Source organism: Sebastes fasciatus, chromosome 18, assembly GCF_043250625.1.
Source record: "Sebastes fasciatus isolate fSebFas1 chromosome 18, fSebFas1.pri, whole genome shotgun sequence".
NCBI classification, from domain to species: Eukaryota; Metazoa; Chordata; class Actinopteri; order Perciformes; family Sebastidae; genus Sebastes; species Sebastes fasciatus.
The window spans coordinates 17,209,676-17,231,887 of NC_133812.1; the positions used below are offsets into that span (position 1 = coordinate 17,209,676).

Below are 22,212 nucleotides of genomic sequence, written 5' to 3' on the forward strand. Positions count from 1 at the left end.
CTAGTACGGCGTATAGAGGTCTCTACATTTGTACGGGAAATAACCCATCAGGCTTCATCCCAGAACAATTCCTCCAGGCTCTGGTATTTCCCCCTTTGGTGTTGGCCTGCTTCAGGAATGCTACAGCAAAGTTTGGGAATTTCATAAACATGTATTTAGAGCGTAGACCATTTCATTTACTTCGTGAAATTGGCGACCTAGCTAAGTAGAGCTTAGGAAAGAACACATCCCAGAATAGGGTCGAGGTGGGAGCGGAAAACCACACAGGAATGGCTGTTGAGGATACGGCCAAGAGGATGGGCGCACAGTGTTGAAGTCAAGGGGCCGTTACAGAGCTGCTGCACCCGAATGTTCTACAAGTATGTGAAAGCAGATTACAGGTTCCTCAGACTGTGAAGACTAAACTCTCTCATCCATAACCACATCCTGCTGTAGTTTCTGTATCTACTGCAGACGTAAATGAAAGGTGTGGGCTTGCTTCAAGCCCCTATACTGACTGAGGAATATAGAGCATAGTTTTTAAACTAAACAGAGTGGACCGATCTTATGACAGTCTGCACTGCAGTCGAAAATTACATAACTCCTGCCTGATCCAGCTGTGTGAAACACACCCAGCTAAACTAGACACATGTCTCTGGTTACAGTCCTTACTAAACATTTGTGCCATAATAGAGAGCATATGCAAACAAAGTCAGCCTTACATACAAGCTTTTCGGTGTGTTTGTCTGTGAAATGTGTGTGTGTGTGGTCACCCAACCCTTTGATTTGGAGTGAGGGAGTGGCCCTCCATTAAGCCCCATAGCTCGACCCGTCTACCTAATTACAGAAGGGAGTTAATCTGAGGGTCAGGGTCTCCACCCTCTCTCCGCCCTGCTCCACATCACCCCTCAGTCACTGGAGAATCAACAATGGTCAGACAGCTTTGTGATAGAAATAGAAAGGCGGTGCCGTTGCTATGTTATTGCAGGTGCCCAAAGACCAAAACTTGGTAGGGAGACTAATTTGCGGACGTATTTCTCCCCTAAAATTTTGGTTACTGGAATGGAGTAGGAGGACACACATGCACATAAATGTGCAAGGTTTGGGAGACGTCAGGGTGACTGTCAGCGTGTCATTTGTGGACACCGGCGGTTGCCACCGTGTATACTGTATGACAGGGACGTGCCGCTGAACTGATGACCCAGCAAAGCAGCGGTGGCTGTACAGCCCCAGAGGCCTCAAATAAAAGTCATACTTAGTGGAACAGGAAAAAATTAAAGCTTAATCATTTCCAATGTTCAGAGGAAACAGGAGTGACTCATATAATTCATGAGAAAATCACCCATGTGAATGCTTTTAAAAATAGTTGACGGGTAAACTGGCACGGTAGCTGACAAAGATGCCACATGACAGCCCACAGCGTTCACAACTGACACACTTTGAAGTAATGAACCAATTTGAATCGAATCTCGCATATTCTGTTAGATAACGGTTGATCAGTTCTGTATTTAGTCACCAGTGCATTTCAAAAAATGAAGTAACGCACTTTGAACTTTCAAAACTGCCATCAGTAGATTTCACACTTGACAACGTAAACTAATCCACGAGACGCCGACTGAGTCATTTGATGTCTCGGAATTTGAAGAGGCAGTCGACGTGCCTGAGTGAAGCCGAGCAACGTGAATAAAATCAAGAGAAGGGAGTTTGAGCATGCAAAGAAACCCCATGAGAAGTAGTGGAGCATCACTTGGTTCTGCAGGATTCCTGAATTTAATGCTTAAGGGAAATGGATTTCCATCATTTTCAGAATCGGCACAGTGCAGGGACTGATCTTCAGATGTTACGGGCTGTTTTTGCAGTATAATCTATTTAATTTAGGTGAGTGAAGTACATCAAGTATTACTCTAGCGCACTGATTTCTACACAAAAACAGGTATGAATCTTGACCTCGTGAGACCCTACTCTATTAGGCAGGCTGCCTCTGAAAATCAAGCTTTGAAATGAAGAAATGAGCCGTGAAGTAGAAAATTGGGCAAACAGTCGAGACCCTAATAGATGTCTGATGCCACACTGCCAAAGTAGGAGAAGTAATCACTCATCAACTAGTCAGGCGGTGATGCTCTTTTTTCATAAAGTCATGTGGGCGATCATGTCTATATATTGCCCCAATAATGACAAAGAATCATACGTCAGAATCAGATTACTGTTTGTTATCACAGGATGTGATGCTGTCAGGGATATCCCGTAAACCGCATGCTCTGTCAGCTAATTCTGGACAAGTCACTTCCCCCTCAGAGAGCACCAGAGTGCTTGTGCAGTTTGTTTTTTACGTACCTCGTCTCTGCTTGTGGACATGTGGGCACGACACCAGCTGTCTTGCCGGCCTGTCCTTATGGATAAAGAGCCTGCCGCCGGCCATTTTGACTGACCAGTGATTTTTCTCACACACTCCTACAAAAGAAGCCAAATGGGAGGGGACCTTTTTAAGTCTTACGTTTAGATTGATAAAGAAAATTTGAATAATAAACAACAATATCCACTGGGGCACAGAAATGTCAGTTATAGATAGAGATGCTAAGGAAAGCTAAGGGAAGTATAGGTACAAAATATATTTCTGTGTGTATAAGAGATTCATTCAAAGCATGGTAGTGTGTTGAAGGACCAGTATGTTTGGATAAAACTTGTCGGCAACACTCAAAAAACTAAAATAGGTTTTTAGCACCTTGGTAGCCGAGTGGTAACAGCACATGCGATATAACCGTAACATCCCGAGTTTGATTCTGGCGTTGGGACCTTTTGTTGCATGTCATACCTCTCTCTTTCTCTTAGAGCTGCAACTAACTATTATTTTTACTGTCGATTAATCTTTTGATTATTTTCTTGATTTGTTGTTTGGATCAGTTTTTCCCAAAGCCCAAGATGACGTCCTCAAATGTCTTGTTTTGTCCACAACTCAAAGATTCTGTCATATAGGAGTAAAGAAACCAAAAAATAATTAATTTAAGAAGCTGAAATCAGAGAATTTTGACATTTTTTTTTCTTAAAAAATCACTCAAACCAATTAATCGATTATCAAAATAGTTGGCGATTCATATAATAATTGACAACTAATCGATTAATCGTTGCAGCTCTACTTTCTGAATATTATATTATAACATATATACGTAAATAATGGTAGTCTCTCATACAACTACAAGAACAATAACAGCTGCAGTTACACTTCAGCAGCCAACCCATTAAAACCATCCGCAACTGGGCATCTACTCAACCTCTGTTGCTGTTTGCACCAGCTCTCAACTCGCAAAACACACGCCAGATGTGGAAATGCATCATGCATTAATGGCTGGGCCCCACAGCTACACTCAATCACCACTGGTGCCATACACAACATGGAGCTGGAATGAAAACTCCTGGTTTTAGAGAGTAAATTCAGTAATTTGTTGTGAGCTGTTTTGCAGTTAGCACCAGCAAGATGTCATCTTTCCATAAACACACATTATGATTGTCTTTATGAATAAGACATGGTTGTTCAATTAGCTTTGACTCTGGCTAAATAAATTCATCTTACTCACATGCGTTGGTAACAGAATTCGATCATATTATTAACGATTGATTAAAATAACTAACATTTACACAATTATTGTTGTTTATACCAATGTTTTTTTCACAATATCTTAACTAGAAGCTTTTACTGCAATAGCCTTTATATTTACCACTATGTCGGCCCGGCTGCAACCGGGACAGAAGGTTCTGTCTGAGTGAAAGAAGCCAAAAACACCCTGCTGTAATTGTTTGTTTACGACACAGCTCCCTTGGCTCTGAGCCTCAACAAACATAGTTTTTGAAAGAATCTTATCTGCTTCTTTTTTTGGCAACACAAGCTTTGTTTATCACTTTGTCCCTGTTCTTCATCGTCTATATGAAACCTGACATCTAACTAACCATTAGCAAGAAAAAAGGATAAAAGAATTGGAAAGGCAAAAAAGGGATTACAATGTGTTATTACAACTCCTTTCATCATGACAATGTCGGCAGAAAACAGCCGGTTGTGGGAGCTGTAAACAATCTACACCCTTGTTTTAGCAGTCAGTGGTGATGCTGCTGAGTCACAAATGAGGCATGCTATAGATAAATATGGAAAAACACAAAGAGCTGCTGGGTGCGCACTCATGCCTAACTGCACAATCATCACCATACCAGATATTTTCAGACTGTTGGTGAACCAAATCTTTCGCTGGCCTTTCATGATGTTAAGCCATGAAAGGTTTCTCTTTCTGCCTCCACTGTGAACGTACTAAAAAGCAACCATTATGAACACTAAGGGTGAGCAACTCCTGCTGTTACGTGCCAAGAATCATTGCTTTATATGTTCAACGGTTCCACACGAATGCAAAAAAAAATGGTTCACGAGTCTTAAACCTGCACGCTTTCTCCCGCTGTGTGCGATTTAACGCTGAGCGTCGGCTATCTGCTTGCTTTAGGTTTCATGCTCGGATGTGCATGTAGCCACTGAGAGAGCCTGGAATCTGGAAGACCTGCAATGTGCTCTCTATCACAGTTGCACAGAGCAGCACGCTTTAACCCCTGAGCCAAGGACACACATATGAAACGCATAGTCATAAAAACAATCACATCTGTGAGGAGCACTGAATGAGGCCACGACACAGTGAAGCAGAACTTAAAGGAACAGTTTGACATTTTTGGGAAATACACTTAGTAGCTTTCTTGTTGAGAGTTAGATGAGAATATTGATGCCATTCTCATGTATGTATGCTAAATATGCAACACGTTCTCACTCCCAGCTCATCAAATACTGCAGCCTTGTCAGTGGCCCTATGCTTCAAACTATGACGCTCTAAAGTAGGTACCCCTATAGCGTCAGTTTTGGACGTGTCGGGTTAGTTTGATCAGTTTCCGCTGCCTAGTGTCTTTTCAAAATAAACTTCTGTGTTAAAAGGAAAAGTACAGTTTCCCCTTGTTACATGCATACAGTCTCTTTTCAGAATAAACTTCCAACGTAGGTTTACTTACGCAACAAAATTACTTGGTTAGGCTTAAGAAAACATTGTGGTTTGGGTTAAAATAAGCATGTTTGTTACATAAAATAAGTATGCACACTACGTAACATGCCGTTAAGTAGGCTATGTAACTAACAAAACTACAGTAAATCGACTTGGTTTCACACGGGACATGAACAGTGGTCTCCTATAGGTGAAAGTCCTGTGTTTGTTTGACTCCCTCCCACCCTACTCAAACTTTCTTGCTATTTAAACTAGGCCTACAGTACGTCAGTTGCTCTACCCGTCTAATAATGGCGCTGTTTGGTGTACATTGGAGACGTACGATGCATTTCATACAGACGCTAAAGGGTATACCTCGTGCGTCGGTATCAGACGCCGAGAGGCACTAACAAAGCTGCGGTATTTGACGTGCTGGAAGTGTGAATGGGTTGAAATATGATGATGAAGCCAGGAGACAGTTAGTTTAACATAGCATACAGACTGGAAACTGGGGTAAACAGCCTTGCTCTGTCCAAAGGGAAAAAGAAAATCAGCGCACCTGAAGCCAATTTATTAGCTTTAGAGGTGCTGGTATGTGGACTTTATCTGTTCCCCCATGTTTCCTATCTTTATGCTAAAATAAACTAATCTGCTGCTGGTTGTAGCTTCATATTTAGCATATAAACCACAAACTCTTGGGAAAAGAACAAGCAAATTCCCAAAATGTCAAACTATTTCTTGATCTCCTGTCTTCTTGTGGTTTCTTATACTCTTAATAATAAAAAAAGAAACAACAACAATTATACCGTACATGTCCGCAGATTGACGTTCATGCACACATGCAGAACGTCTCTAGTGTGCAATGTAAATCACCTGCGGCCCCCGCGGCCTTCAGGACCCTGTGTGGGGGTGTGGATATAAAGTTATGGACAGAAGGAGGCAGAATGGGTTCAACGGAGGGAAGAGAGAAGACAAAAAGTACCACGTGAAGGAGCGGTCTGAAAGAAGCCAGTGAATGACTACAGAGAACCAGAATTCCTCTGGGTTTGTCATGTGACAGAAGATTCAGGAAAAGCAGCTGCTGTAGTCTGCAGCGTAGCGAGGAAATGAAAAGAAATGAAAAGAAAGAAAGTCAGGGGGGGGTACGGAGAGGGGAAGAGTGAGAGACGGCCAGAGAGAGAAAACAGGAACAAATTGTTATCAAATCAGTTTTTTGAGCCCTCTGCAGAGGTCAGCAGAAGAAGATGAATTGCACTATCTGGCAGCTAGAGCTTCCTCAACAGCCTGAAATGCCTTCAACAGAGAAAAACATAATGATTCCACCAGGAAGCACAGATTCATACACACACACATACATAGATAGAGTGCTGCTGTATATACTGTATACACACACACACACACACACACACACACACACACACACACACACACACAAGGACTGAAATAAATACAGTAAAATCCCCATCAGCTGGTGTTCCCCTGTCTATAAATGTATAATGTGATTATTTGTGAAAGGTAATGAAAATTAGGAACTCAATATGATGATTATTGGCTGTAATTATTAAGCAGCCAATGGGGTGTGATTGGGATTTTATTGCTTCCTGACAGGAAGTGCTGGCCCAGGGGCTCAACCCAGCTGTGAGAAAGACCCTTTTTCTTATGGACGATGACAGGAGATGCATGCATTCCTCTGTATATTGTTATGACAGAACTTTAATCAGAACAGTGTGCGTGTCCATGTGTGTAACCATGTGCGAGTCAAACATTCACAAGCAGAAGAGCTATTTATTTTGATGCCTCACATCTAATCTCTCGCTGTCTCTGCGGCTTCGGCAGCGGCAGCGGCAGTCCTTATCAGACTTTGCTCACCAGCGAGCAGGGCAGGGACGATGCCGCCGCAGCTCGGCCCTGCAGAACAAACAGACTGCATAAAGAGAGCCTGTGTGGTGCTAAATCTCACACTGGAGTGAGGGGCAGAAGTGATGTGGAGGAGAGAGAGGCACTTAAAGAGAAAAATAAAGGTTTGTGAGAGATAAAGGACAGAGGTAGGCGAACGAGCGATGCTCAGAAATGATGGAATGGAATGAGGGAGAGAAAAAAAAGCTGGGGAGTTGTAATAGCTTTCTGGATAGCCTTGTCAAAACTGAGCCCATGTCATAAAATATTTCCACAGGGCGAAAAAAAAAAAGTGAGAGCTCCACACAATGTGTGACTGTGGTCCACTGAAGTGTGCTACTTTTCTCATGGGCCCCAACAATAGACCTTTATAGGACTGTTACTCTGTTCTGTTTGACACAGAGAGAGGTGTGATTTCAGCACAGAGATGATCCATTCCAGACATATGGTATAGTATCTCTACACATAAAGGTCAGGCACTATCACTGGCTGTTAATTAACAAGACATACACTATGAGCAATGCAACGGATTCTTTTAGTCCATCTGATATGTTATTAAAGGACATTAAAATGATTCAAATGTTAAAATATGTCACAGTAACTTCCACAAATTCATGGTAAACTGTATTAAAAATGTTTTATATTATCAAGAAAAACAATGATGCAATGTGTTCCAATGCAAAAGTCACATTTTCCCTCTATTACACCATTAGTTATGAAAAAAAACCTGAATGTGCTGAGGCATAAAAAACAAAATTTGAAAGGCACAGCCTATATAACAAAAACATCATCATCATTTGGGCAACAATTCCCAAAAGTCCTATTAGCGGTGGAAATAGTAAATAATAGTCAGTCAAATAAAGTATAACACTCTATGACGGCAAAAATAGATGTGCAACAGTGCATAAAAAGGAAAAAATTGAAAAATTGCCTCGACTATAAACCCCAAACACAACTGTATCAATGGAGGTTTCATAAATAGACACATTCAACCTAAACTGAGAAACAGTCAGTCAGTATACAACCGTACGGTGGCCCTGAGAGCTCAAAACACTGCAAATTGAAAAAAAACACATCCAAATAGGCACAACTAGGAAAAAACATATCTAACTGTAATTATTTTTGACTGATATAACAATGGTGATATTAGAGGGAATGATAATTTTTATTGAAAAACATGTTGAAAGGATTATGGTGTGATTTTTACAGGGATCTGTACCCAACAAATATGTTTTCTCAAGTCTGTAGAATATGATGTGCAGGTCGAGACATCTCTGCAGCACCACAATATTTAATTTAAAATGGTATTTTGAGACACATTTCACCTTCAACAAATATTGCGCCTGCTGCGATTTGAAAATTGCAGTAGGCCATATTGCTATCTCGATAAAATTTTGATCAACTGTGCAGCCCTCGACACAACACAAGCAAATGAAGAAACAGCTTCAACTGAATGACACATGAAAAAATCAATTTGACGACATGCGCAGCATTAACAAAAAGTGCTGTAAATACAGAAAAACGCTGCCTGCAAGAAGCTCACAACTCAACGGAAACTGTTTCCAGGGGACACTCAGAAGTGATGCAACTGCTGGAACATGCAACGTTTGTTGTTGCCGTTTGTGGAGTGAAGTTATTGAAGTCGGCCATCTGTCAGTTGTGTTGGAAAATAACCTAAAATGTATATTTTTGGGGGACTTATTCTTTGATCACATAATTCAGATATTATTGCACATAACTGCTGTCAACCTAGTGTTAGCCTTTTGCCTATTATTATAGCCCAATACCTGAATCATGTGATCACAATGATGGATAGCAGACATCAATAAATTCATAAGCTATACAAACCATGGCAACACGTGTCCCAGCCATGTGAGGCACTTTTTAGTGTCCCTAAGAGACAGTTCTCTTAGTTTGAGCTCTCGGGGCCACCGTAGAGTCAGGTGCCAGAGTCAGACATGTTTCTCCTCACTGCCGACAGGAAATCAGACCGGGAGCAAGGCCAGCACCAGTCAAAGCTACAATCGTGCCCAAATTGGCAGGAAGTTTTCCACAAATGTTCAAAAGCTAATTTATTTAAATGAGATAATTGCTTTACTCCAATCCCTCCTAATACATCATCATTATAATCATATTTGGGTAATATTTTTCTTACCTAATTACAACTTTGGAAGAGTTAAACTCTTCCAAACCATGACTCTCCCTCGCCACCTGTTTTCGACTTTTTTCCATACACAGGCTTTCTATGTGTGTTTCTGCAATCACTTGTAACGCAGAAAAACATTTAAAATATCTGTGCACACTCGGTGCTTTGCATGTATCTGATATGTGTGCTTTTTCACATGTATAACCGGAGTCCGCGAAACCCCAAACCTCTCACTAATGACACAGTGGACGGTGGCATAGCCCCGGCCTCCGTGCCAGCATCATCTGTTACATAAATACTCATTTGACGGAAACTGCTGTCAGGCTCCATCTTGGTCTGCAGCGCTGGTCAATGCCAGGTTAAACCGCTGCTGGACCGGGACGCTGCCACTCCCTTGCTTTGTCCTCAGTGTGTGCATATGTGTATAATATGTGAAAGACAGTGTGAAAAACATGAATGTAAGACTGAGGTGTGTGTATACATGTGTGGTTTGTGTATTTGATTGCATGTACAGTGTATGTGAGAGGTTGAAAAACAACCGAAAAAGGTGCGTGTTGGAAAAAGAAGTGTGTGTTTAAGTGTACAAGGACATTTTACAGTGCCTGTTACCAGAAGCCACAGGAAGTGCGTCTGCAGCAGACCACCTTGTACCCCATGACATCACTATAGTGCCTCCTGAAACTCCACACACACACATGTGTGCACGCACACGTACACACCTCCTAACCTGTTATTTTTTCCCTACCCTCATCAGGTGCCAAATAAAGTGCATTGGCCATGTGTTACGCACATGTTGGTGACGGCGATCTGCCCCGGTGAAGAGGAAGAGAACTTTGACTAACTTTTTGAACAGCAGCTGAGGTATCACGTATCACGCTTGCATAATCAAAAACATGTTTACTGTCTTGCACCGCATCTACAAAGCATCCTCCTGACTGAACCGATTTTTAATATGGAAATAAAAATGTGTTACTCGACTGAAGTGAACAATCAAAAACGCCGTGGCGATGTTTGAACAGTTTGGTGATAATGCAGTGACAGGCGTTTGGCACTTGGTCGGACCACAGTGGCCAGAGCAAAGAGCAACAACCGAGCAATAAACAACAGATGGCAGCTCTCGCTTCCAAGAACAGCCAAAGTATTTATAGATGACGCCTTTGAAACAGACTGCAGGAACAATCAGGGCTTTTTAAAAGCGATCCAACATCCTCATGAATCAAGTTTATCACTACAATCTGAAAGCGAACTGTAGTCTGCACTGTTGACCAGGCAACAATAATAATCACATCCAAACACATAAAACAATGGAGCAGCTTTGCTTTTAGAACGAGATGTAATGTCAGATTTGAAGTGACTTGATTGTGGAAGTAATGGTAGTATGTCTAATTAAATTAGCACTTGGGGGTTGATTCATGCCCAGGGTGTATCACGTGCAGAGATTTTGAGCATTTTAAGACAGATTTCTTCAATAAGGTGAGGCTTGATGTGTCTGGAGCTCACTAGTGGCATTGCAGAGATGATCAAATAGTGTTTTCCCAATAGAGTGCTGCAGGAATGAGTCCTAAAACCAGGAAATGAGTTATCAGTTTAGCACTTCTGGTTCCCTCGTCTGGAAATCAATGGGTTTTTTTAATTGGTTTTCAGTTAGATGCCTGAAATAAGGTCTGTGGTTATCACCATCTGAAGAGATTTTAACATAAAATACGTCGTAATAAGTAAATATCCCATCAAAATTCAGAAAAGTGGAGTTCATTTGCAGAGATTATTTTACGGAACAAAACGTGTAAATATCATAAACGAGTTTATTTCTGCAATAATCCAAAACCCAATGGAAAACTCCCACAGGCTTTTTGTCTAGGGAATCCGTGCAGTTCCGACATCCGGGTTGACCTACAAAAATACGTCATCCCTGCACCACTCTATTGCTGATGAAAACAGAAAGAAAAGAAGGCCAAAACAGAGCCCTGCAAAAAGCCTCAAGTAATTGCACAAAGGTTGGGCTTGTATCTTCACTGACACTCTGAAGCTGTCCTAATGCACTTCAACATAATCTATGAAGAAAGAAAGAAAGATCAGCAAAGATGTTGACCTCTGTGGCTTCTCATCGCTTCATTTCCCTTCATCACCTGCAACTGGAAAAAGAGCTGACCCTGTTGCCTCTTTTAATAATCACTTTTGGATTTAAACAATAGGCCCTAGAAAATCTGAGGTTATGATAAAGAGCTTAATCATTAAGATAACAAAGGCACTAATGAGCAATCTACGTCGACATGCTTGTTTTGTCACAACAAATGCACTTGAGCTTCTGAGCAGGACTACATTTTGGTCACTTTTCCTTCGCCCACTCCTGCACTTTTTTGTCTCTGGCACCCAAACCCAAACCACAAGCTCTAAAGAAGAGGCAATGAAGAATTATACACCTATTATGGGTCATTAAGAACCTAATTTTCTTCATAAAGTGGGTTTCCTTGCAGTACCAGCAGAGTGCCAAGTGTATTCCTTCTCTGTTTCTGTCACCAGGGGCAAAGGGAGGGTTCAAGGTGCTAAATCTCCCTCCGCCTCCGCTGTGTTCAGGCAGGGTTACACAGTATATCACATCTTGGTTGGAGGCAGCACACTGAAACCCTGTACTGTACTCTCCCAACAGGCACCCTGCTGAGCCACACTCTCTCTCTCACCCTCACACACACATATAGCTACTGTACACAAGCGACGCAAGGCAGAGGCAAACAAACACGGCATCCACACGCCAACGCTGTTGATTCATGCTAATACGGTTGCTGCTGGTAGAGCTCCGCAGCGTTAAGGTGAGGGAAACTCTCTCACCCTTGACTGGCCTCTCGGAAACGTGGGCACGGCTTCAAGTTCTGACCAAACACTAGCTCACAGAGAGATATAAGTAGCTCTCATTCATAAACGCCATCCGACGGTCAGCGCATTGTCATTTGCGGGCAGCCGTGATGATTAACTCTCAATCGCGGTTGGGCAGCCTGGTTTTTGAATGAAGAGCATTCATTCATGGTGTGTGTGACTGGCATGCATTAATCTTTCGCACCTTTTTAATGAGAAGAAGGTGTGAAAAATGAACGTTGCGCTGAATATTGAGATGGTAAGAGAGCAGAACGACAAAAAAACAAATGCCGGAATAAAAACTAGACCGCATCCACACCCAATTTTAAACTTGTCGGTTTAGCAAGAGCTGGATCCAAGTTACGTTTGAAACCTCACTGACATTCGAGAGACGTCAGCAGCAAACCTCACAGCACAGCGCTGCTCATGCATTTGTCCAACTGTATATGTGGTCACTCGTGATCATTTTTGTCCACAAGCTGCCGGTCACAGTTCACAAACTCAGACAGTCTGCACTGGCCTGTAATCAATGTGTCATGTTGCTTTTAGCTCTGCCTATAAATATACGAGGAGCAATCTGTCCCACTCGTTAAGACTCAGTCTGGGAGATGACATTCAGAGGGATTAAAGAAAAGGAAGAGATAAAGATAAGAGAGAGGGGGAGAAGAGATAAAGGAAGCCAAAAAGTAAAGGACATCTGGCTAATGAGGAAACAATGCAGGAAGGACGACGGTCTACTCTTCCACCTGTTTCCCTAAAAAGCATTTAATATTCCACAGAGCAGATGTAAAATGGAACGAATGAACTCCTCGAAAGCTTGGCTTGAGCGAAGTGGCTTTCCGTCGTCTCTGTGGGGCAACGCAGCCGGGAAAGCTGGGGATTGTTTTGTGGGAAGAATCACCCACATGGGCCCAGTTTCTGCTGGTCCTTCAGCCCCTTTATTTAGACCACTGGGATCCTTTACTCTTATAAATAGACAGGCAGCAACTTGTACAGCACAGTCTATATATTAACATATGTTACTCACACATATGTGACTGAGCGATGTGTGCCTCTGCATTAATGAATAAGGGTATTGATGCTTGGCACAGGTCAGAGATTTACTACTACTGAACTGTGAGTACATTTACTCATTTGAATTAAGTACAATTTTCCTTTTTAACCTCTTCCATTCCTTGAGGGCGCCGGCATCCTCTGCCAACTTTACCGTCCTACAGAGGCTGTTGCAAGCTCAGTTTTACAGCTAGAGTGAACTTACTGGTTTCCTGATTGACAATAAGGGGGTTTCTGAGCAGTTTCCACAACAGAAGTGCTCATCATACAATCGCCGAAACATGCAATTCTTGCAGAAATCTCCAAATGTCAGAAAGTTTTTGATACCAAATCACAGCATGGCTTTTTTCTATGATATTCCTCAAAGTCTTGGTGTTATAATGTGGTATTTTGGAGGGATTATTGATCATTTAATCAATTCTCGAGTGGTAAAAAATACTTAAATTTGGCACCAAATCTGTGTAACAAATGGTATCAACCCCAACAATTGCTGCAACAATTTATGGGACATAATAGAGCATGGGAATGACCATCATATACACTATTCTAAGCCCTTTCAAAATGTATTTAAATTCAACAGCTTGACACACAGTGTCATATATTGTTGTCAAAAATGATTGTCAACATAATAATTTATATTGTCAAAAAAAACAAAAATGTGTCTGAAAGAGAGGAGTGGAGTTGCTTCATACAAATACTCTGCTACTGTTCAATATTGTGCTTTTTACTTCACTACATTTATCTAACCGCTATAGTTATTATACTTTGCATTAAGATTATACTTATGAAATGTAATCATCTTGAGAATTATAGCTCATTTTAATAGATTAAAAGACAGGACAGTATATAAAGTAGTTAAAAAGTAGCTCCACCTCAACCTACAGCAATAAAATGCAGCGTACACAATGTACAAGTAATAATATTACATATATAATAATATAACTCAGAAAGAAGCCAAGCCCCATAATGAGTACTTCTGTTTTTGATAATGAAGTATATTTTGCGGATAATACGTATGCTCTTTTACTTCAAATGTTCCCATTTACTTGTTATGGAGTATTGTTTGGATTGCTACTCTAAAGGATAAAAGGATATGAATGCTACTTTCACCACTGGCTAACTGAGCTTAATTTGTGTTTTTTGAAGCAAATATAAACTATGTAAAATTAACAATGGCTTCCTCTCTCATTATCATGTCCACACGCTGCTATACGGGCAATGAATCTTGGCCATTGTAGTTCACTGATGTGATTTCAACACTGGATTCTTTTGTTTAACTACTACACCAACAGGAAACACCAGGCGTATAAACCCGACACGGTGCACCATAACACCAGAAATAAACAAAAATTTACCGATTTCTTTCTTTTTTTTCTGAATGTTTTGTATGTTTACTACTCACTAAAGCGCACTGGGCCGCCGCCTGTGAGTGCAGGCTCCAGCTAAGCGTGGCCTTGAAGATCGAGGCACTCTTTAATTTAGAGATGTGGGCTACATTATACGCTAGCTGGTGGTCAGCGGTTTCGCTGCAGTCCTTCAGAAACACCTCATTAGAACAGAGCGGCTAATTATAGACACTCAGCTACATGCTAGAGCCACGACGAACAACAAGCTGTTGTGAAAAATACGAGAACGGGAAAAAAACGTTGTTAGAGTCAAGAGCAGACACTCGCATAAGGAAGATAGATGATGATGGTTCCCAATTTTGTGGTGAGCCGCCCTTGTTTTTTGTTTTTGGAGAGACTTTGGAGAGGACTGGCTGATGGAAACGGACAGTAATGTTGGCTGATAATCCCCAAAGGTTGTGATCTTTTATCTCTTCTTACTCTATTCAACTATGTGTCCCCTAAAGCAAAATTCATGACCAGACATAAACAGAGGTTTTTACCTCAGACTGTGAAACAGCAGCCAGTTACACTAACAGATTACATAAATCTGTCAAGTGTGTTTTCATTTACCGCAAGTTTTAATGGACTGCAATCACATCGTTTTCATACCAAAAGCAGCTCTACAAGCATATACAAATATAAGAATGTGCACTGACGTGGTGTTGCTTGTTTACGCGTCGGTCGGCAAACTCTCTCTCTCATAGATAAAATACGCGTAAACAATAAACACATGAACGGGCACGCCAACGGGCGGAGGAAGACACAGGGGAGCTCAGAGAGACAGCGGTTTTGAAATCCTGCGGTGGACTATGTAATGGAACTGCATGTAGTGATTAGAGACACAAACGTTCCAGCTGGCAATACCACACAGCCAATGCACCCAGTGGCGTGGCTTCTCTGTGAGTGTGTGTGTGTGTGTGTGTTTGTGTCACACACGTCCACTGCTAGGACATTATAGAGGCTGCATCTGTTCGCTCCGAGTTTGCTCTCCAGGAAAGAATTTCACTTGGAAGTTTTTTTTTTCAGGAGAGGAAACGCGAGGAGGAGGAGAGAAAAAGAAGACAGCGCGCTGAGAGAAGAAGAAGTACACGGCAGGAAGATGTAGAGGGGGGGGAAAGTGTCAAAGGAACAGATGGGGAATGGAAAAAGAAGGAGTGAGATGGAAGAGAAAGAAAAAGGGGAGGCTGGGTAAACAGTGGAAGAGAGCGTGGCAACTCTCGGGGTGAGAATTTGCGGTAAAGAATTAGAACAGCTTTCGGCACAGTGATGGATGGATTTACAGGTCCAACTGGCGCCCACTCCGAGCCAGACTGGTGCAGCAGGATAAGGTGCTGCCGGGCCAAGAGGCAGGCAAGTTGCTCTGGGCCCGGCCAGTGGAAACACTACACAACCAGGACCGGGGCCAGTGAACCGGGCCAGACAACTGATGGCTTTTCAAGGGGCGTATAGCAACACTGTGTGTTTAAGAATCAAACCCCATACTATAGAGTTACCCGTTTAACCTCAAGTTGGGTTTATCTGAGGTCGTAACATGACCCCTGACCTCTTGTTAAAGTTTGAGGAGATACTAGTTTTTTTTTGTGGCGGGTTACATTCCTGAACCTCTCTGGTTGGTCGCAAAACGGTGAAACGTTAAACTTCACTCCATCACTCTCACTTCCAAACACACAACCCATCACTCTCCCACCATGTAATTAACACCACCAACCACGCCTGCCGACTCCTCTGCCGAACCAATCCCCTGTTCGAGAATAAGGACTCAACATCAGTCTTGACCCGACGGGGAAAAAGAATAACTTCTTGGAAGCCGGGCGTTTGTGTGTCTTTGGATAAAGACTTTGTTAACTTTGGACTTTTCACTCCAAGATGTCTCCTCAAAACATCTGGAAAATGTGGTTTCTCCAACAGACCAGAACATTTGTACAGGGTTATGGTTGCAGCTTAGAGCTGCAGCACTACACTACGCCTCGGTTGCGGCTTTTTAGCAGTCGACGGATCTGTTGTTTGGAGGGTAAACACGATGAAAAAGGAGATGTGGGTATTGAGGAGTTCATACGTGTGTGCCAGGTGATGGCAGGATGTGGATTTTAGCACTAACCCTCACTTTATTTTGGGGGCGGGTACGATGTGTCATCAGTCACATTTTGCACTGCTGTCTTTACATGAGAGACGGGTGATGAGGTGAACAGTGTGTAAAAAAAGACGGACACAGAGAAAGTGAAGTGGTGGGAGACAAAGGTGGGCTTCAGAGGAAGAGAGCACATTTTGAGACAGAGGTGTGAGGTTTGGCCGAGGCGAGGTTTGCTTTCCACGGGGGACGATCACATTCCATCTGAACATTTCAAAAATGCTTTTCAAGCCGACCTCAGAGCGTCCACCCCCTGCTTTTACCATCAATACATTAATCTGTCTCAGACTAGGCAATGAAATACCTTTTATTCTCTAAGGATAGTTACTGTCGTATTCCACCTGTTGCAAGCAGGGACAGGACGAGTCAATACTCACACTGTGATAGTAATAAGACTTAATGTGTTTTTGTGATGTCGAATGCAATGCAAAATGTCATAGGGATTTTAAAAAAAAAGAATTGCCTCAGTCTTAAAGTTAGTAAAAGAGAAGGAAAAAGTAAGAAAATTGGCATTTATCTGTATCGCATTTGACTATAAAGGCTCTTTAAAAATGAGATTATGCGTCAAATTATGGAAAGTTGGCAGTAGAGTACACACTTTTTGCAGATTCACATCCAAACCTTGTCAATGTTAACATATTGCACTGTCTCTGGTGTCAGCAAGCAGTAAAATGATAACAATAACTATAAGTCAGCTGTCAAAACCTTTTTGTGATCATTTTAAAGTAACTGACACAACAGTCTGGAGTAGACAGGTACTACTTCAGGCTGACTTTCAGAGTGACAAGCAGAAGGCATAAGGCTTTGTTTGTACGTGCTGGGTGGGTGGTAGGGGTTAGAAGACATCCTTTCAGTTCTCCTCTTTATTTAGCTTGGTCAGATATGTGAAGCGGCTCTGTAAAAACTATTTCTCCCTAAACAAAAATAAATGCATTCTTTCTAGCTTGTGTGAAGGGAGTGTTTCTTGTAAAATAACTAAAGTCGGAGTGTAAAACATAGACCGGCTCTTAGACTAAACAAAGGAAAATGTATAAAGTCAGTTCTTGCAGCAGTAGCGTATTATGATCTTCTATGTAAACTGAGCAGCAGCTGAGAGAGCAAGGTTGTCTTTGAGTCTTTCCTTAATCTGAGTCCAGTTCTGTTTCATCTGACACCAACTTGGATCTTTTAAAGGCATCTAACTGTGTATATATGCATGTACTTGCAAAAATCACACACATTTACGTGGTCTTTCAAATTTTATGTTCAGGGCTTTTTGAGCAAACAGGCCTTTTTAGAAAAGATGAAAGACCCCACAATCATAAAGGCTGAAGGCTGCAGAAAATGATAATCTGTGCTTCGGTATCGTTTTACAGAAAGGCAACTTCTGACGTCTTTGAAAACCTTTGAAACACCTGATATTGGCCTTAGGCCTCAGTCCTGGTGTCTGGAAAAATGACATTTAGCAACTTTGCAACCGGTTGACCTCTACAACTGAAATCAACAGAAGAGACAGCAGAATAAATTAAATGTTAGCACGGTTGAATGGAGCATTTACCTTATTCACTGAACACATCCAAATAAGACATTATTTCTGCATTTATTTAGAGTCATATTTTTGGTCATTTGAAGAATGTAAGAACAATATTCACTCTTCTTTAAGCCTCCTCCACCAACTCCTAAAGGAAAATATCTGACTCTTTAGGTGCTAAATGCTCCGCTATGTTCACCAGCTAGTCACTAACTTTGTCCGTCTGCCATTTGGTGCAGAATCGGTAGCGTACGTTGGGTTTATCAGAACTTTTTGCTGAAAACAGCTGTCTACTGCATCTGGATACAACGCTAATGAGAGCGGTGAGAGGGAACCAAAACAGTAAAGTTGAGAGCCCGAAAACTATAACAGTGATTTAAAAGAAACTAAACGCTCAGCTGGAACTGAGTTGAACCGCACAGTGCAACCAATATCACGCCAAAGCGCGTTATAGACCCGCCTGTCCACCAGACGATAGCGTGTCAGTGTCACATTTTGCCTCGCTGAGGTGTGATTACCCACGTGTATGAAGGTACAGTACCAGCAGGGGGCAACAAAACCACTCATTTAGGTTTAGGTATCGAAAGCACTTAGTTAGGTTTAGGAAAAACGTCATGGTTGGCCTTTAAAATAAGTACGTAAACAAGTACAACTCGTATGGAAACACGGAAAACACGTCACAAACACCGGTCTCCTGGTTGAAAGTCCTGTGTTTGTTGGACCCATCCACCTGCCCTCCCGTCAGCCATAAGCAGCCTTTCTCACTTTTTATTCTACGTCACTAGCTCCGAGCGTAGCATATTTACGTGGATGCGTTTACATTGCAGTCAGCACAGACTACATAATGTAGTACAAATCACACGCCTAAAGCAAGAGTGGCGTTCTTATTGCACGCCTTTGCCTTGCGCATAATCGTGTCATTCACACTCCTTTTCGTGCGACCGGGCTGCACAGTTAGGTGATACTGTAGTTCTCACCATATGTGATCCATTCTTATTATAAGACTATTAATTACCGTTGCTTTAAGGAGTTATGATATACTCTGATATATATAAAATTAATTTCGCAGTTTCTAGAAAACAGCAGGAAAACTGTCTTTCTCATTCTGCTCAGCTGAACCCAAAAAGGGAATAGGCTATATAAAACTTTAAAGTGCAAGGCAATACATTTCCCCAAACCAGCACATAGTGGTTTTAACAACATGGGTTGGGCATTGCTGCTCTATCTTCCCTGCTGTATATTTAAAGCTGCTATTTTAAACCACCATATATTTCTTTCATTGCCATGAAATGAGGCTAGCAGACAGAGCTGTGGTAAACTCACTCAGAATAGAGATAGGCAGAGCTCCTTGAACAAGGTATGTCGCTGACCAGCGGGCAACATGTTTCCTATTAACAAGTCCCATAACGACAAATGACTTGGCTTTAGGCAGTGCGTTTGCCACCCTGGACTCTGATGAAAAAGTCTCCAGTTGTTGAATCAAATTGGGAAATAATTGTTTGACTTAAACAGCCACAAAAACCTGCTGTTTGATGACAAGTGTATTTGTGGCCAACGGAGCAGTAACAAGAGCTCATGTTGGGTGTTCTGTGGCAATAAACAGAGGAATGTGGAGTGCTTCAACCCTCGCCAAAGTAAACAAAGAAACTTCCCAAATAGGCTCAAAACACCAAGGCACAGCTGATCCAGAAATCAACAACAGTCACAAAGCAGACTGCAATTATTTTGTTTCTAATTCTGTCATGAAGGGACCTGGATTCAGATTAGAGGTTTCCTTCTTTCTGGATGAACAGGACAGAGTTGATTAAAGTGGGGGCATTCAGTTTACATGTTGTAAGAGGACAACTTATTTCCTCACAGGACCTCTATTTATCCTGGCGCTGATCTTTTAAATTATGGGATATACGTAAGTTGCCTTCTTCCAAGCATCAGCCAGGGTACCACCCAGTGGCTGTGGGCCCCGAGCCACCCACCCATTCACGCACCACCACAGGAGCTGACATAAAAGTCACCACAACCAGTCATCATCAGTGTCTTGGCAACCCCTTAAAAACAGCACAAAGTTCCTAAAAACAACCCCCTTCTGAGCTGATGTATATGTGTGTTCTTGACTATATGGAGTACAAAAGGTGGAAAGAAATAGACTCAAGCTTATACGGGCTGTGTGGAATATCATACCTCACTTTTCATCATCATAAAGTCGGGCTATAAAAGCTTTTAAAGGAATAGTTTGTCCGTTTGGGATTACACTTACTCGCTTTCTTGGCAAAAGTTGAGAAGATTGGCACGCTTGCGTCTTTGCATTAAAGGAATCGTTCGACATTTTGGGAAATACACCTCCATAGATTTGGATAAGAAGGACGATACCACTCCTATATCTGTCTGCATACATTTGCAAAAGAAATAACACCTTTATGTTGTCAGTCTGACTGTCAAAGAATATTTTTATCATGTACTCAGAGCATCTATGGCCAGTATTTATATGTCTTAATTTGATCAATCCATTCCAGTCATTTGTCAAAAGCAGAGGCAGTAGCCATACACTGGCACATCCCACAAGTCTAGTCACAAACCATTGGCCACAAATTGATCTAAGATTTCTCTTGGGTTATAACCATCATTGCTCAGCAAGCCTTGAACAGCAGTTGCAGTGAAACAGCGTTGGCACATTGGTGATGTTTTTTTTCCTTTTTTTCCCATCTGCTCTCTTTTCGTGTGGTGAAAAACAAAATGCACTAATGGAGGATAATTATCCTGTGTTGTTTTAGTGTTTGCCTGTCTCTCTGGAGAGGGCAATAGCAGCCTCTCAGCCATGGAGATGCTAATTGGTAATGCTAATTGCTTCTATTATGTAATCACTGGGTCAACATGAAGCTATTTTTCCAAATTATTTCATATCGTAATAAGGAATGAAAAAAAATATAATTTATTATAACTATTAAAAAAGAAAATATGCTAATCCATTCACCGCATGCAGAACCAAGTGCTTATAACAATCATAACATATATATCTATATGTCTTCTTTTAAATCATCTGATTTGAAATCAGTCTTTCTTTCTTTGGATTCCATTCAAGTAAAAACTATTCTCCCTTTATTGACCCCTAAACCCAATTAACAAGCTGGCATGCACGTTAGAAAGCAGGTAAATAAACAGAGCGTGGCTAGCCTCTGCTCAGCAGGGAGGCCTGCTTGTTTTACCCACCAGGAGGGAATTACACGCCGTCTGATTGTTTTGGCGTTTAGGCTGGATGTGACGCCAGTTCGGAGTTGTTTTGGGGTCTGTCGGAGGCGATGCTTAGCTTTCCTCGACACTTCCACGAGGACTAACGTACTGTACGAGGAGGAAGTAGGCCAAGTTGTCCTGCATTCACCTCCTAATGAGCCTCGTCAGCTGGAGGTGTTGGATGGAGGCAAAATATTATTCCATCTTCACCCCCTAAAACATGAGATTATTTTAGAGTAGCAGCCTTTAGTATTAAATATATAAATGCATGTTTGTGCTTTGGTTTGCCACCTCTGCTCAAACATCGCACATGTAAATAACAAAAACATGAATAGGAGTGAGGGAATAAATGGGCAGTTTAAGTATTTTTCCACATGACCAGCTTCACCCCAGAGTCTGACTGGTACACACCTGGCAAACCTGTTAGTCACTTTAAAACCCAGAGTGACAGCTTGACCGGCACCGGCCCGATTTCCATTTTATTTGACACTTCACTAAATTGCCCGAAAACATGTCACTTTGGTCCAAGAGTCTGTGCACTAAATGTGTCAGTTTGAAGAACAAAATATGACAAGATGAAATAAAGTCCTCGTCTTTAATATCCTCTAACAGGAAGTGGGCGTACTGGTGTGAATGGAGTGGCGAGTTGGCTCCAAAGATCACACTTACAAGCCTGGCTCGCTCAACAAAAGCTCTTTTGCATCTGTGTAGTTTGTGCGTCAGTTTCCTCACCACAGTACGTATAAAATATGTAAGTGACTAAATATACTTGTTTTTTAATCACATTTAAGCAAAAGGAGGGCATCAGGTCAGACTTGAGGTTAGTGGAACAGGGTTGTGACTTAAAGGTCCGGGAAAATGAATAATCACCATTCTCTCTTTCCTCATGATTACTATTGTGACCTTGCCCTTAAGCAAGGCATTTGACCCCAAGACTGAGGACACTGTCACTGCACAAGTTTGGAATTCTGTGGTTGTGCAGGTCAGGAGGGCATTGCAAATTTAAAAAGATATGATGATATAGTGGTGTGAGACTG

At 41.8% G+C, this 22,212-nt stretch overlaps 1 protein-coding gene across 2 annotated transcripts in view; it reads right to left on the minus strand.

Moving 5' to 3' along the window:
• Positions 1-22,212, minus strand: part of usta (uronyl 2-sulfotransferase a) — a 60,619-nt gene that overhangs the window by 30,694 nt on the left and 7,713 nt on the right. Inside the window, exon 2 of one of the 2 annotated variants that reach the window (XM_074616178.1) lies at positions 2,314-2,430. The exons of the other annotated variant lie outside the window; for it this stretch is intronic. Within the exon in view, the coding sequence (XP_074472279.1) occupies positions 2,314-2,430 (117 nt within the window). The remainder of the gene's footprint in view (positions 1-2,313; positions 2,431-22,212) is intronic. 2 annotated transcript variants of the gene reach the window in all.